General features: G+C 40.8%; 1 protein-coding gene across 14 annotated transcripts in view; it reads left to right on the forward strand.

Moving 5' to 3' along the window:
• Positions 1-2,046: 2,046 nt before the first annotated feature.
• Positions 2,047-17,286, forward strand: part of SSBP2 (single stranded DNA binding protein 2) — a 323,926-nt gene continuing 308,686 nt past the window's right edge. For 4 of the 14 annotated variants that reach the window (XM_073014642.1, XM_073014644.1, XM_073014645.1 and 1 more), the window contains exon 1: positions 2,065-2,190. Coding sequence is in view for 7 of the 14 variants with exons in the window: in XM_037982164.2 (XP_037838092.1) it covers positions 2,129-2,190 (62 nt within the window). In the remaining 7 variants the exon portion in view is untranslated. Of the gene's footprint in view, positions 2,191-8,874; positions 8,894-17,286 lie in introns of those variants that run through there. The other 10 variants (XM_037982164.2, XM_007977098.3, XM_007977115.3 and 7 more) reach the window with 6 other exon arrangements.

Consider the following 17,286-nt stretch of genomic DNA (forward strand, 5'->3'; position numbering starts at 1 on the left):
GTTCATTAAGAGAGGCTGACTGGCTCAGCTTCGTTTCAATCACCCAATCATTGCAGGTCACTAGAAACAAAAAGGAGAGTATGAATGTCATGTCCCAACCACCCAATCACTGTAGGTCATTAGAAACAGAGAGGAGAATTCTTAAGTTAGAAATGGCAAATTACATCTCTTGGAAATTAATCTACTTAAGCCAATGTATTTTTTCCCCCACTTCCCCTCCTTATTTCCTTTATTGGCTTAATTTTTGTCCTTTTAATAAAAGTGCTTTTTATACCTTTTTTTTTTTAACGATAATATTTGTCCTCTACTACTTTTAATCTTTTGCTATCACATTCTATGGCTTCTTCATTTAATCCTGTATCTTCTAGTCTTCTCATCTTTTTATACCTCCCTTTCCCCATGTTTTTTTCCTTTTCCTTAACACCAGTGTAGAAACTACGTCCTCTTCATTTTCCCGTCTTTATGTTTGCTTGCCAACCCCATTTTTGATTCTCGACCTCTCATTTTTGCTAACTGCCCTTCCTTAATCTTGTGTTGATGTTTTATTCCTATCACTTCTGTCAATGCTCACACCCACTTCTTTCCTTTCCATCTATCTCTGTATCTCCATATGCATTTTATGATCCTACTACTAAATGCTTAAAGCTGTATGTGTGTGGAATAGAACTGTACTTTCCTCCACGCGAATCCTATTTCCCTCTCCTCCCATAGCTACTTTTTGTCTTTTCATCCTTTCCAGATGTCGCCCTGTCCCACCCCCATCTATCCCCTTCTTTCCCGTGTGAAGCCCATCTTCTTTCTAACCCCATTTGCACCCGTATGATTTTACAAACATTTCAACAACATAAAGGATGCAGAGTTCTACTGGGAACCAGGTTGTGTGTGTTTCTGAAACTTTTGCGCGTTTACTGAAATGGGATTAGGGATTTGGGTACAGAAACATTCTCGGGCAGCCTTTCAGCCCTGGCACAGCTTTGTACACCTTGGGGCGCCCTGGGGCCTATTCTAACGGGCAAGGACAGGGAAGTCTTTCAAGACCTTCTCTGGCCTTTTCCACTCCAGGGGTCAGGATGAATAGCCATCACCGACCCAAACTGTTAAACCAGGCCGGGTGGGGAAGCCTGGGGCCCTCTTCTGCGGCAGATCTGGCGGGGTGTCTAGGGCGCCGCGGGGCTCCGTGCAAGGAGGGATTAGGGCAGGGACCGCTGCGGCCGCAGGAGTCACCGGGCCTCCTCGGGAGGTCCGCTCACCTCTTACAGAGGAGGCCGACCCCAGGCCGGGTGCTCCCCTGAGGCGTAGGGTGCGGCCCCGGGCGCCGCCACCACAGCGGCGCCGAGGGCGGGAGGTGCAGTCCTTCCCCAGGAGAGAAGGCGAGTCGCTACCGGCCGCTCAGTCAGAAGGTCGAGGGAATAGCGCGGGTGTCCCTCGCCAGCCGGCCCTCTGGGAACAAGGCGGGGGCGACAACCCAGGGGGTAGGGCTGAGGACGGCAGAAATCAATCGTGGGTACCGGCGCGGGGTCACGCATAGGAGAGAAGCGGGAGAGGGGCCGATGGGGGCCCCAGGGCGGCCGGGGCCGTGGCTCTGTCTGTGGACTCGGCGGGCGCCCCGAAGTCTGGGGCCGCCACGGCTCCAGCTCCGCCGGCTCCGGCCGGAGACTCCAGGCCGCAGTTTCTCCTCCTCCCGGCGCCTTCTCTCCAGTGAGGAGCCGAGCGCGGGCGGCGCGGGGGGAGGGGTGGCGGCAGAGAGAACAGCCAGTTGTTTAAAATCCTTCTAGAGCAGTTTCTAATTCCCCCCTTGCGCCCGGGTTCGGAGGGGGGAGGGGGGAAGGAGAGCGGGTGGAGGGAGGAGAGCAGAGAGGGAAGGAGGGAGGGAGGGAGCCGGGGAGGGAGGGAGGGAGGGAGGAGACTGCCGCTGAGGCTGTAGCCGCCACCGCGCGCTTCGGAAGGCCGGAGGGAGGGGGAGGCCTGTCAGTCTCGCGCGTTGCCTGGGCGAAGGGGGCGGAGCTTTGGCGTGGGGCGGCCAATAGTGGGGGTGGCTGCGTGGGTCGCCATGGGGACGGGGCTGTTCCCGGGGAGGCTGTGATGGGTTGACAGGTGCGTGACAGTGGGAGCTGCTCTCGGCACAAGCATGTACGGCAAAGGCAAGAGTAACAGCAGCGCCGTCCCGTCCGACAGCCAGGCCCGGGAGAAGTAAGTGTCTCCGCTTCTCACCCACCTCCGCCTTCACACGCGCGCACACTCACGCACGCACTCGCACACTCTGGGAGACACAGACACTCTCCGCCCGGGGAGCGCCGGGGGTGGGCTGGCAGGGGGAGGGGTGCCGCGATGGGGGCGTGTGGTGCGGGGAGCGGCGCTTTCCCTGGAGGTGCGGGCGCTGGGCGGGCGGCCGCAGGGGGCTGTCGGCGGGAGGGAGCGGGTGTGTTGAGGGGTGGCGGTGGTGCTGGTAGCGAGGATAGAAACTTGTTTGGGTGAATGAGGGAAATAACCCGCGGGTTCACCTTCCAAAGTAACTTTAGAGCTGGGGTCCGGGGCTCCGGGGAGCCGCCGGGGGTGGCGGGAGGGGCAGCTGCGTGTAGGAAGGCGCGCGGTGGGAATGTGGGTGTTTGGCGGGCCGGCCAGGGTCGGGGCCGGGGCCGGGGTCGGGGAGGGCCGCGCGGGGAGCGCGGCGGCGGGGGCCTGGGCGCTGGGGCTCAGGGCCGCGAGCGCGGGGCGAGGCGAGGGCGGCGTTGCCGGGCGCGCGGCGGGCGGAAGCCGGGCGTGGAGCGGCCGAGCGGGGCCCCGCGGGGCGCGGAGACGCGCGCGGGGCGCGGAGGGCGTGGGCTGGGTGGGCGTCCGGGCTTTCCTGGGCAGCTACAGACTCGGCGCCCGCAGTCCCTCGCGCGGCGCGGGGCTGGGGCGGGGGCGGGTGGGCGCCGGAGACGCCGCAGAAGTTTGGGAGTCGGAGAGGGACCGAGTTCCCGGGGAGCTAAAGTGTGCTGACGAGGAGCCGGATCCGCTGGAGGAGGCTGGCGTTTCTGCCTCTCGCAGCGGACCCAACTCCGCGGCGGCGGCTGGCGAACTTTTTGTGAGGCTGGCAGCCCCCGAGCGGTGGGAGGGGCGGGCCTGGCGGGGCGGTGGTCGGGGGCGCGCGGAGGGGAGTTGTGGGAGCCGCCGGGGGCGCCCGTGGAGGGCAGCTGCGGCGGGGAGGGGCAGTGGTCCGAAAAGGGGTTTGTGGGAGGGGAGAAGCGTTCAGGTGGGAAGGAGCCGCTTGGTTACAGTTGTGGGGAGATACAGGTGTTAACTTCGGTGGGAGCCCAAGAGGCGGCTGGCGAGAACAGAGCCCCTCCCGGCCTGGGATACCACTGTCACGGCACACTGCAAAGCAGAGCGGTTTGCTGCTATTCTTGTGCACTTGTAACGGTGATTTGGTTGTTACTAAAAATGAGAACGAATAGTGACTGTGACCACTGAGGAAGAACCCCCCTCCTTTTTATTTTTTTTAATTTTTTAAAAGTGTGCAACAGATCAGTGATTCCCAGTAAGCACTTAAACGCCGAGGGTCAGGGTTATCCTTGTCATTGAACGCACCCATCTTTCTGAGGGGGTTCAGACCAAAGAAAGTCTGAGAGCATCTCTGAAAGGTACTTTGGTTACCTTGCGCACAGAAATAGCTGCGTAAATAAAAACCGAATGCGCAGGCGACTGAGTTTCCCTCCTTGCTTTAGGCAGTCAGTCTCCCCCTGAAAGTTTCGTGTGCCCTGGGGATGGGAGCATTTCCTAATCTTTGTGTTGGCAGCAACACACTCAATTCCCATAGGATTTAGAGGTATCAGGCCTTGATGTAGCAAAGCAAAACAAAACAGAAAATTAGAGAGGCTGGTTTGTTTTTTTTCCAAGAGATATTTTCTGAGCTGCATTCAGGATTTTGTTGCTGTGACAAGGAATGTATAAAAGACATAGAGTTATAGCCTGGTTAAGAAACGGCGGTTAACTAGAATTGAAGTTTTGAAATGCTGTCTCATTTGTGTGCATTAATCATTTTGTTATAATGTGCCTGATAAAAACATCTGAAGGAGGATGTTTTAATGATTACAGAATATTTGAATTTCACATTAGTCAGAGTGAAGGAATGGAAATGTATTGAGGCATAATCTTATTTTGGGGGTGACTGAATTTGAGAATCAAAGTAATTTTAGATTTTAGGTGAACTCCCAGGAAGGGGTGAACTTTAGCTGAATCCCACTCAGTATCCTGATGACTGTTTATTATTTTTTTTTATTTTTAGTTTTTTAGTTTCTCAGATAATAAGGAAGTTGGAACTTGTGTCAACTGTGGTCCTTTCTAACTCTGATTCTGTGATTTCCCATCAGGAAAACAAGTAATTGCCACTTTGCTGTCAAATCTACTAAACTGAACACCAAGTAAGATCTACTCTTGTGAGCAGATGAGGGTTCTGCTAGATGGTGCTATTTGATTTAAATATGTTTCTTCCATTCATTTCAGTTGGCAGCAGGAATTCTTGACTGGTTTGCCTTATGAACTAAATATAGGTGAAGAGGCCGCTTTTGGAGAATTGACAATGACTGTTCTGGGTTAATTGTCGTTGCATTAATTTCTAGGTGAATGTTGTTTGAATCTAAGACAAACATCGATGTAGGTTCTGTCTTATAGAATAAACTTAATTTCATTTTGGTGGGAGAGTTGATCTTATCTCTTGGTTTTTCTCTTTATGTTTACTTGGACTTTAATGGCACTATTCTGCAACACTGTACTAACATCTGAAGGTAGGAATCTTGAAGTCATTAAAATGGATGTCACCAGATTTTTGTTCTTAATTTTTAAGGTAACAGATTTTAAAAGGTGAAGAATTCACCTTTAGTAAGCAAATTAGAACTGTTCTTATCTTGAAAATCACAGAAATAATTTTTTTTCCGTAACAAATAGGCATTTTAACAAAAACATTCTGCAAAAGGAGTCATTATTATAAATAATGGCATGCTTAGGAAATAAGCACATTGGTTTTATAATCTATCAAGCAATGTGTTTTCTAACATGAGTTCACAGTGAATAGGTGACAAGTGCTTACCTGTATTAGATCTTTGTTTTGTCTTTCATTAGGAAGTCACTATGTGAAATACTTGAAGTGAATTCTTGGTTTGACATAATTCCTATAATTTCAGTATACAGTTCTGAACATAAAAATGACCAGGGTAAGATGAGTTACTTACTCTGTCATTTTAAGAAAAACAGATCAAGTCTTAATTATAGAGGGAGTGATTGAAAACCGTTGGAGGGAGGTGGGATGTAGAAATTGTAATTCTGCTCTTGCTGGGTCATTTCTTCCTTTAGCAGGCTTTATAACACTAATCGCAGTTGTAATTAAATAACTGTGGTTGGCTGTTAATGTCTAACTTTCCCTAAAATATAAGTTTCTTGAGGGTAGGAGATGATCTAATTTCTTATCTGAGGTATCTTGAACATTAAGGTGCCTTCTAATATCAAAAGCATCAATAATTGTTATTGAAGATGTTAGACTCAAAGGAATTTTTTCAATGACCTCCAAAATAAAGACTTGTAAGTTTGAGTTTCACATTCTCTAGTTTAGTTGTATTTCAGAAATACCCCTAAACAACAACACAACAAAAATAACTATTATATATATGCCATCCTGTGTGCCAGTCACTATGTTCAGTGTTTTATGTATATTTTTTTTCTAATTCTCCCAACAAATCTACAAGACAGGTGCTTTTTTTTTTTTTCTCCATCAAAGAAATATGAAAACTAAGGCCCTAAATGGTTAAAGAACTCACCGAGGGATATCATGCTAGAAAATAGGAAAGCTGAGTTTCTAACACAGATTTCTCTAACTTTAGAACCTGTGGTTGAAGCTGAAAGATACATTTTTCAGTGTACCAGATTGTCTTCCTGAACTAGGGTAGGATGCTACAGATTTAGGGAACAGCATTACATAATCAGATGTAACAGACTTTAAAGATTTGATCAAATATGCAATCTTAACCACTGGTGCACCCTGATGCTTTGCAGATATGTGTATGGTGTGGGAGAAGGCACAGAAATTTTAGGAGTGAAAGTTGGAAGCCTAACATAATGAAGAAAACTTGTTTCTTCAGATTCTCCCCCCCAGGAATTTGGTTTGATTACTTGTTTTAAAGTTAAACATAATAGTTGTGAATAATTCCTATATGAAATGTTGCTAAACTTAAAGCCACACAGTATGCCACACTGCAGAAAGAGTAACTGGCACCTGCAAATAGATGAGTAGTGATACTAATTTTTTATTAAACTAATTTGATTCTTTATGTAATAGCACAGAAAGATGAATGTGCTAGAAAGCAAAGTTGGACATAGAAGATACACATAGTACGCGTCGACTTTTATTTAGTAAACTAGCCAGAAACGACAAGAATCAAACTATCTAATCTTGAGCTCTGAAAAGTAAGTTCAGCTTTTAAATTTTCAATCGTACTTGAATATACGAAGAAGCAAATACCATATGCTTATTTCAAAGTAGTTATAGTGTAATGAACATTTAAATGCCACTTCATATAAAATAGTTTATTGGGATTAATATCTGCCAGCATCACCTTGTTCTCCCCTTCTACCATTAAAGTAATTAAAGCATTCCCCCATCATTAAGGTACCCACTGCAAAGAAAAACGACAAACCTTTCTTGTTTTCTGAAGGAATACGGCAAGAAAAGTAATAGAGATCTTTTCAGAAACTTATTTGACAGCAACTGGCTCAATTCAGGATTTCCAAAACTAATGAAGGAGTATCTTATGGAAATGAAATTTTGTATAAAATATTGAATTGCCCCTCCCCCTTTCAGTCTCCAGGATGTTCCCCCAAAATACAAGTTGTTTAACTTGTATCCGAAATGTCATGTTAGCTTTTGATTGATCTTTCTCTGTTATTTTAGAAGTATCAAAAAAAACCCCTATTTTTAAGGAATGTATCTAAAGAAAGAATCTGTGTAAGATGTTCAGAGTTAAGTTTCAGTATTGTTTATCCAGAGATTAATTGTGATTCTTAGTAGTAGTAGTAATATTGTAATTTTTTTTCAGAGCTGTGAAAGAAAAAAGTTGAAAGTTTTTAGTTTCATACTTTCAAAGCCAGTTTGCCACATAAAACCAATTTAGGATGCAGACAAAATCACTACATTTTAGTTGTTCTGCAGTAATAGACCAAATATGCTTTTCATCTTTAATCACTACTAGAATTATTTTGTTTTAAAATTAGAGCATACTCTGTGGGGCACGGGCTGGAATACCCAGGTTGCAGTTTATTAATGTTTATTAATATTTCACCTCAGTAGTTGAGAGTTAAAAGAAAAATTTGAGGAAAAAACAATTCAAATTTAGAATCTTCTTTCTTCCATAGAAATCGCAACCATTGCATTAATCCTGGAACATAGGATTAGGACAAAAGTACTGAGTTTGAAAGATATGGAACTACTGGGAATATGTAATGTAAAAATAGGAATTCAAAATTATTTTGGAACACATGAGGTTATTCTCTATTATTGTGTGTATGTTATTGCTTTGCCATTGGTATGGGAATTACAGATTATATATTTGCATGCTAGTGACATGAGCCTCTGTAAACGTATGCTAAAATGTTAATATTATTAAGAACTTACTGTTTCTGAAAGGGTGGACTTAAAATAGCATTGGAGCAATAGAATAAGATTCATTTGTTAATATCTGAAGCATTTAGAATATAAGTAATATTCCGATTTTAAATGTTATCAAACTTTATGTGTATTTTACAAATGTAACATGTATTCATGCAAGGTTTTGTTAACATGAGTGTATAACCTAGCATAACTTGGACTGTGAGAGTTACTATTAGATTAAAACCCTATACATACTACAGAAGGTGATCTGAAGGGTGGTCCACCAAGATTAATGTCTTGCATGTTTTCAGTAGTTAGAGAAATAGCAGAGGCTCTTTTACAAACTATATTTTATTCCTTGTGTGAGAACATTAAAAAACACGTGGAAATATGGACTACCCAGGGAAGAATAGAGTTTTTCCAGATAACTTTAACATTTCTGATTGGTCATAATTGGTAAACGGTAATTTTTGTCATGTAGGTTAATAGGAATTTTTGAAAAGTGGAAGTATTAATGTTTTTCTAATAATTATAGGACCAAAAATTCATCTGAACTCAAATCAGCCTGGGCAGTCTCAATGCAGTGGAGTAATTAATATTTACTGTTTTGTTCATTTTTTAAAGACAAACTTCAGTCGGTGTCACTTCTTTAGAAATGACAAAACTACTCTCATCTTTTCCTTTAAGAATGTTAATTACATTTCATGTATGACCCTAAACAGCTTTCAGACAATAATGAGCCATTGTTAACATTTTAAATCACAGTTCAGCTAGAGTGAGCATAAACGAATGACCTGGCAATCTCCTATTTTTGATCTTCTCTGTTAATTTTGCTTCATGGCTATAATGTCAAACAAGTAGTTCAGCACAGAAAAAAAATTGTAGAGGCTAAAATACAGCCTTTTGTTTTTTTTTCTAGTTTTAAATATTTTTGTAATTGTAGGTTTTAAAGAGTATGGTTGTAATTACAAATATAGCTTTAATTTTTAATTACTTTTGAATCTACAGCATATTAAAATACTGATGAAATATTTGTAAAGGCAAGAATAATAGATGAAAATATATGTGGCTCTGTCCATGTAAGGTGGAGAGGAATTGATGCCAGAAAAAGGCTCTTACCTGAAATTAATATGATTTATTTTAGTGATCTGATATTTGCCTGATTCTCCTTTTATTTATCTATTTTAGATAAGAAAAAACCAAGAGCTGCTTTATTAATGGAAGAAATCTAAGTAAATAGTCTATTAAAAATGACTCATTTTAAATAGGATTAAAGTGAGTATTTTCTGTAAAATAACAAAGTCCTAAATAGTATATAAAGAGTTTGTGGAGTTTTATCATAGAAAATTATTGCTTAATAGTAATATTAACAGCAGTGCTATCATTTGAGTATCTTGTTTGTTTGACACTTGTCTGCATTATCTCGTTTAATCCCCTCAAATCCAGTAGGCTGTAGGTACTATTTTCTCTTAATGTTGTAGAAGAAATAGAGGCTTGAGTTTATTAGGCTTTTGGCTTCACGTATCAAAACAGGAGACAGAAAACAGCTTAATTGATCAGGTTTAAAAGTAAATCTCACATAACAGGATGTCTTGGATTCTAGAAGTGGTAGTGTAAGAGTTGATTCATTGAGTCAAGAACATCAGGGTTCAGGATCAGGTTCTCTGCCATCCTCATGGTCTTCCTCTCAAGAATGTAGCAGGCTGCCTCAGGTTCCCAGCATCACTCCCTTGCACACTCAAGTGTAAAGGCAGGAAGAAGGACAGGGTTTTTCTTTCTTTGTGTCTCATCAATCAGGGAGGAAAACTTTTTATTGAAGTTGCTTAGGAGACATCTTCTTACCCCTTATTAGAGAGAACTACAAAATTTCTTCCCCTAAACAAATTATGCTAGATGTAATGGGATTACCATAATTGGCTCACGTGAACTACCTAAACAAAACTTGGGATCTAGGGAGAATTTTGAGGATATAGGGAGAATAAAATGAATCCCTGCTTTCGTGAGACTTTCAAGTTTGAAGGAGAAATATATAATAATAAGCAAATAAATGTACTAGGCAACTTCAAATAGTCATATATACTATAATAAAATAGTGTGATGTAGTGTAAAGAATGATTGGGAGGCTATGTTAGATTGGGTACTCAGGGGAAGGTTCTTGGAGGAGAGGACATTTAAGCGGAGAACTGAGTAATTTTGAAAGAACCAGCCATAGAAAGACCAGGTTACAATATATCAGGCATGTCTAAACTATTGAGGAAACTTCTCAGCATCAACGTAATTGCTCAAGGATATGTTAAATGTGAGTGAAAATTGGGATGAAGAAGCTATACTTCCCTGGTTTTGTTTTGAAAATGGAGGAATTGGGTGTTGGGTTCAGTTTATCTGATCTTCCTAGATAATAGGATTGATGTCTTTTATCTTTCAAACCCTAAAGATAAACTTGTTCTAAAGGACAGTGGGGCTTTTATAATGATGATGATAGAAACGAGTAAGATTTATTGAACACTTACAGCCTACTGGGTTAGCAGAGGTTGGTACAATTGGCATTATTTTTCCTAAACCTTCTAGATTAGATTGGATACCCTCATAGCAGACTCTTTCTTATTTCTTTTTTACATTTATTATAAATAACAAATTATTTGTATTATTATTATTTTTTTGAGGCAGAGTTTTGCTCTTTTGCCCAGGCTGGAGTGAAGTGGCGCAATCCTGGCTCACTGCAACTTCCACCCACCCCCTGGGTTCAACGATTCTCCTACCTCAGCCTCCCTAGTAGCTGGGATTACAGGCATGCACCACCACACTTGGCTAATTTTTGTATTTTTAGTAGAGAGGGAGTTTCACCATGTTGGCCAGGCTGGACTCGAACTTCTGACCTCAGATATTCCACCTGCTTCGGCCTGCCAAAGTGCTAGGATTACAGGCGTGAGCCACCAAGCCTGGCCATTTGTATGATGTTTAATGCCTCATCTTCCAGTTAGACTGGAAACTCCAGGAGGGCAAGGACCATGGTGTCTTCTTTACCATCATATTCCCACTGCTTAGCACAGTGGTTGCAAGATTTGTGATTATGTATTTGTGGAATAAATGAGTTAAGGATGTAATGAATTGGAAATGTGTCAAATCACCATATCTAGCTCATTTTCTCCCCAATACGCCTAGTATTTGGTGTAAAAATTAATGTAATTTCTAAAAAACATTTTTCTATAATATGGGCATTTAGTATTCTTTCTGTGAATTTCAGGACTATGGAAGATTATATTATGAAATGTGTGTATATTTTTAATGTGAATTTTTGACAGAATTTTTTTCATTTTCTTCGTGTTAAATTTAATATAAATGAAATTGTACTTTATAATTTTCAAAATATTTTAATGTATAGTACTTTGTTTTACTTAAGTCACACTATAATCGTATGAACTAGGTGGTATTTCCATTGACTAGTAATATTTATAAATGGAGATTGACTTATGCAGCTAGAGTAATACAGATAATATGTGGCAGACCTGAGCCATATTTAGAGTTTTTTGGTTCCAAGGTCAGTATTCCTTTCATTATGCTACAGCTGCCTCTTTTATGATGAGAGATTCATATATATTTAAGAAGGTTTAAGTGTGGATTTGATTCAACAGAGAAGCATAGATTAGATGATAGTTAAAAGTTTATGTCAGTACTTTCATTAAACAAAAAATATTGTTATAGTGTGTTAAACACAATCTGTAAAATTATTTACCTCCAGAAGTGCCACATCATGACTAAACGCTGATTTTTGTTTGAAATCCTTATGCTTTTATTACTTAAGTGGCTAGGTATGGGACTTAGGATAGTTTTGGGTTTTGAATTTGTTAAGACAGGCTAATTTTTATCAGTGAACTCTTTTTTATTCCTTTGCCATTTAGCTTCAATTTGGAGTGCTGGATTAGGGGTAGGGAAAGGTAAGGTTTTTTTTTGCTTTTATACCTCTCTCTAACAAGGGAGGAAAAGTCTTTCAGTATGAATTGTTGAGAGAATGTTCTCTTTCTTTTTTAATGTGGTAAAATATATGTAACCTAAAATTTACCATTTTAACCATTTTTAGGTGTACAGTTCGGTGGCATTAAGTGCATTCACATTATGGTACAGCCATCGCCATTCTCCATCTCTAGAACTTTTTCATGTTTCCGGACTGAAACTCTGCACCCATTAAACAATCACTCCCCACTCTCGCCTTCTCTGTGCCCTTGACAACTACCATTCTATTTTCTGTCTCCAAGAATTTGACTAGTCAAGGTATCTCATATAAGTGGGATCATACAGTATTTGTCTTTTTGTGGCTGGCTGCTTTTGATAGCTTAATCCCTATAGCAACTTCATAAAGTAGATATAATCCCCATTTTACATATGGAGAAACTGAGTCTCAGAGGTTGTGTATTTTGTCCAGGGCCACAGAGTAAATTGTATAGTCTGGATTCAAACTCAGGTTTCTGACTGCACTGCCCATTTTAACTATTTTGACTCAGTATATTTCATCGCTTAACATGGGGGAGAAATTGTAATGGAAGTTGTGGGAGGTGGCTTGAAGGTGCTATGGGATTCCTGATAAAAGGCATTGAATCTAGCCTAGGGCTGTGAGACTGTCAAGAAATATTTCTAAGAGGATGTTTATTGAGAGGCTAGCATTAGTCAACTTGGAAGATGGGGCAAGTAAAGGGTATTTTAGCCAGAGAGAGAAGCATGCACAGCAACACGAAGGCATTAAAAGGTATGATGGGAGGGGAATGTACATATTCACCATTTTTAGTTGGAGTGGGAGGCAATAGAGGTTAAGAAGTTAAGGGAAGATTAGAAGCATTTTATATCTGCTAGAAAGGGGGATAGAATTATAGGTACCAGAAGTGCCCCACAGATAGCTACAGATTCTTTGGCTGGTATCTGAGATTTAACAACATGGATGTAGGTGCTCACCAGAGAGGAAGATGCCAATTAGGAACTCAGGTTATAATTTCAGATAGAGCTGTTTCTCATTCTGTAACTAGAGGCAGAGTAATCCGGCATAAGTTACTTTAAACTTTGGAGTCAGGAATATGTGATATCTGGGAAAAAAGGATCCTATAATTATGAGTCTCTTTTGTTGTCTCTTCCAAGCAGCATATGGCCTGTTGGACTTTTTTGTTTTGTTTCTGGACAAGGGCACCTGGGAAACTCCATGTGATACAGGAGCAGCAGTACAATCATATTGGTACTGTTACCTAGTCATTTCTGTAATACTGGCTATTAGAAAAAATAGAAATAATTTCTTTGTTTTATTTTTTTCACATCGTTATATGCTATTTGTCATTTATAATTGGATTAAAATTATTTGATGATTATACATTATCAGTATATTTAAGCGATAGCTATCCTGGGAAGCTATTAAGGTGTTTCAGTACTTTTTTTTTTTAACCCTGGTTTAAACTTAGTGACTGATACTGTTATTCCTTCACTTAGCAATATTGTAATGGAAAAACTTGAGTGATTTTCTAGCTATCAGATATATTACACATACATATACACACATATGTATATGTGTGTATATATTGATAGTAGTTTTCAGGTAGGTGTTCATCTTGGGAATGACTTAGTAATTAATTTTGAATTCAGATTTTACTGAGTCAATTATGTAAGTAAGTGAGTTGGACTTACGATTTCAGTGCCAGAAAGATTAGGGTATAGGCAAGTTTTTACTGAACTATTAAAGGTTGTTGATGCTTTTCTATAAGATAGGAGTATAATCGACAAGAGTAATCATTGACAAGATAACATAGAAAGTACTGGCAAAAATGCTGCTGGCTGACAAAATGCGCTTGGGTTTGTATCAGGTCCCCAGCAGAATAGCAGAATGACTCCCTTGAAGGGTTAATTGTATAGAATCATATAGAATTGTACAGAATAATAATTGTATAGAATAGCCTAAGAGAGCTTCTTAAAAGGCTGGATTTTGCCAAAATAGCATTTAAAATGTTTTTAAAACTTGTTAACTATTTTATACTGTAAATGTATATATATATTTTATGAGATGGGAATCATATTTATTCTGCTATCTCCCCACTCCGTTATTCATTAAAAAAATGTTAATCGTCTGTTACATGTCAGCCTCTGTTGAGCCTTCCTGAGTTAGATCTTAATAACCTGGCAATCTGCCCATCAGGAACTCCCCATTCAGAGGGGCCTCACTATCAGCCACTACCACACTGATTAGCAAGCACTATAATGGGTATGCTGAAGGTGCTATGGGATTCCTGAAAAAAGGCATTGAATCTAGCCTAGGGCTGTGAGACTGTCAGGAAATATTTCTAAGAGGATGTTTATTGAGAGGCTAGCATTAGTCAACTTGGAAGATGGGGCAAGTAAAGGGTATTCTAGCCAGAGAGAGAAGCATGTACAGCAACATGAAGGCATTAAAAGGTATGATATATTTGGTGAACTACAATAAAGCTTGTAGGGATAAATCTGGCAGATTGAATACGAGCTATTTCAAGAACAGCCTTAAATGACAACTTGACCTGGGAGATAAACAAATTTTTGTTTTTGTTTTTGTTTTTTGGAGACGGCGTCTCACTCTTGTCACCAGGCTGGAGTGCAATGGTGCGATCTCGGTTCACCGAAACCTCCACCTCCTGGGTTCAAGCAATTGTCCTGCTTCAGCCTCCCAAGTAGCTGGGACTACAGGCATGCGCCACCATGCCCGGCTAATTTTTGTATTTTTAGTAGAGACGAGGTTTCACTGTGTTGGCCAGGCTGGTCTCAAACTCCAGACCTCAAGTCATCTACCCACCTCAGCCACCCAAATTGCTGGGATTACAGACTTGAGCCACCGTGCCCGCCCCGAGATAAGCAATTTTAAGCAGAAAAATTACACCGTCTGAGGTACATTTTAGAAGAATTGTTTTGGAAATCATGTGGAGCGTGGAGTAAAAGGGGAGATAGATCCATTAGGAAGCAATTGCTATAACAATACAAATGCTTATAGTGTCATCATTTTTCTACACCAATACAGTGGACATTTCAGAATGTAGAATAGATCAGATCTGGTGGCCTACGTGTGAAAATCAGGATTTTTAAAGACGGCTGCAATTGTTGATAGAAGTTTTAGTCATAGACTTTGGGATACAGGAAGAGGAACAGGTAATTGTAAATGTGTAAGGAGGAAGATGATGAGTTTAGTTTGAGATGTCATTAAGACCTAGCGATGGAGAAGTTTGGGAGGAACTTGGATATGTAGCTTTTGAGTTCATGGAAGAAGTCTAGGCTGGAGATAAAGAATTGAGAAAGGATAAGTGTGAGGAAACTAAGGCTTTAATAGGGTAAGTAATTTAGCCAAAGCACACATGTTAGAGCTGGAATCTGAACTCAAGGTTTAGTTTATTATTTCTCTCTTTAAAAAAAAAAAACCCCGATTGAAATCTGACATTCATACAGAAAAGTGCATATATCCTAAACGTGTAAATTTGATGAGTTTTCACAAACTGAACACACCAGTGTAACCAAGTACCCACATCAAGAAAAAGAACATTACCAGCACTCCGGAAACTTCATATGTGCTACCTACCTTGCTTGATTTTTAACAGCATAGATCAGTTTTGCTTGTTTTGGCTACTTACGTATGGCCCATTTGTTTTTGCATCTTATACCATTTGAAGGCATGAAATGGGGATAAAGCCATTCTTCATGGGAATGTGCAGGGAGAAAGTGTGAGGAAATCAGAGATGGAAGTTCAGGGAATATTTAAGGTATAGGTGGAATAAGAGTTTGAAATTGAGATAGAGAAGAACAGAGACATATGAGGGAAACGATAAAGGACTGGCATCAACAGAAATCAAGAAAAGGGAGTAGTGAGAATGGAAGGGTGAGTTACCATGCCAGATTTGTAGAATGAACAAGAAGGTTAAACAGGGCTGAGGTTTGGTTTTGTTTTGTTTTGAGATGGAGTCTCACTCTGTCGCCCAGGCTGGAGTGCAGTGGAGTGATCTCCGCTCACTGCAAGCTCAGCCTCCCGGATTCATGCCATTCTTCTGCCTCAGCCTCTTGAGTAACTGGAACTATAGGCACCCACCACCACGCCCAGCTAATTTTTGTGTGTGTGTATTTTATATTTTTAGTAGAAACGGGTTTCACCGTGTTAGCGCCACGATGGTCTCAATCTCCTGACCTCGTGATCCGCCTGCCTCGGCCTCCCAAAGTGCTGGGATTACGGGTGTGAGCTACCACACCCAGCCAAACAGGGCTGAGTTTTTAAGAAACCATCTGTGACCTCAGGGAGGACAGTTTCAGTGGCGTGAACTCAAGTTAGCATACAGTGTTTTGGGAAATTGATATAAGATGAGGTGGTGGAGATGTCAAATGTGGACAGCCTTCACTGGAGAAAGGAAGCATAGAGAGAAGACTTAACTGGAAGGGGACATACCTTCCTTTTTTTTTTTTTTTTTAATTGGAGAATTTTGCAAGGAGGGGCAATAGTTGAGGGAATATTTTTTGGTTTTATTGTGTTGTAAAGAGGTTTTGTGAACTCCAAAGTATTTTAAACCACTTTTATTATCATTAAAGGATGACAATAATGGGATGCTACAGGGGACATGGAAAGGAAAACCAATAGGTGAAGTGGTTTTTAGCTTTAGTTAGATGGGTGTTGAAAGTGACTGAGTGTATGAATTTTTAAAAAGTGATTTTTGAGATGGATTACACTTGCTACCTTTTGTCAACTGATTTTTAAAACCTTTTTGAATTGTAGGAGATTAGAATTAAAGGGATCATTTCAAAGCGATGACTAGAAAATAACTGTGGTACAATGAAGAAAACTAAATTAATAGCTGCCCACCCTGGCTACCAATCAGGCTATTAGCCTGTAAAGCAAAAGTTTGATGGGAAATTATTTTTTAACTCTCCCTTGGTTAGCCAACTCTAACTTTTCTTTAGAATTGTATCTCTAAATTTCCTTTCTACTTTTTAAATTGGTAGAAGAGACAAATGAGAATACCTAAAGCCCGTATTTACAGAGCAACAATTGAGTTCATTTGATTAGCTTACTAGTACTCTTTAAAATACCTTTTATCATTTGAGTAATAAATATTCCAAGAAGAAAAATTTAAAGATACAGATAAGCAAAAATGAAGAAAATAAAAATAACCTTCTAGACTTTTTAATATCCATACATGCATATACAGATTTTGATATTATTTAATAAGAAAAAAATCAAAGCCACTTGACTAAAAAGCACCCTTTTAAATACCAGGAGAAAGGCAACAAAAGATAACATTTGTGAGCATGTATCGATTTCCAAGTTCCAATGAATACCTCCCTCAAAAACAAGTTTTTAAAAAAAGTTTAAATTCACTTACTATTCATTTATTCATTAACTACTTTTTTCAGCATCCTGCTCTGTGCCAGGCACAGTATAAGGCAGTGGGCAAGGAAAACCCTGCCAGAAAACCAAACAGGGCTTTTGGCATAGGGCCAATTTTGCGCTTGGAAGAAGTCCAGAAGTGAGAGAGACGGTGATAGTTTCTAGAAGCAAAGTATTCAGTAGTGCTGTAGTGTATGTGTGTGCGCGCGCGTGTGTTTCAGGGTAGTAGGATGTTTTTGGAAAAGTGGTAGAGGCTACAGAAATAAGCAATGACTAATTCTTGAAAGCCAGCCTAAGAATTCTGAACTCA

This window comes from Chlorocebus sabaeus, chromosome 4 (genome assembly GCF_047675955.1).
Source record: "Chlorocebus sabaeus isolate Y175 chromosome 4, mChlSab1.0.hap1, whole genome shotgun sequence".
Lineage (NCBI taxonomy): Eukaryota > Metazoa > Chordata > Mammalia > Primates > Cercopithecidae > Chlorocebus > Chlorocebus sabaeus.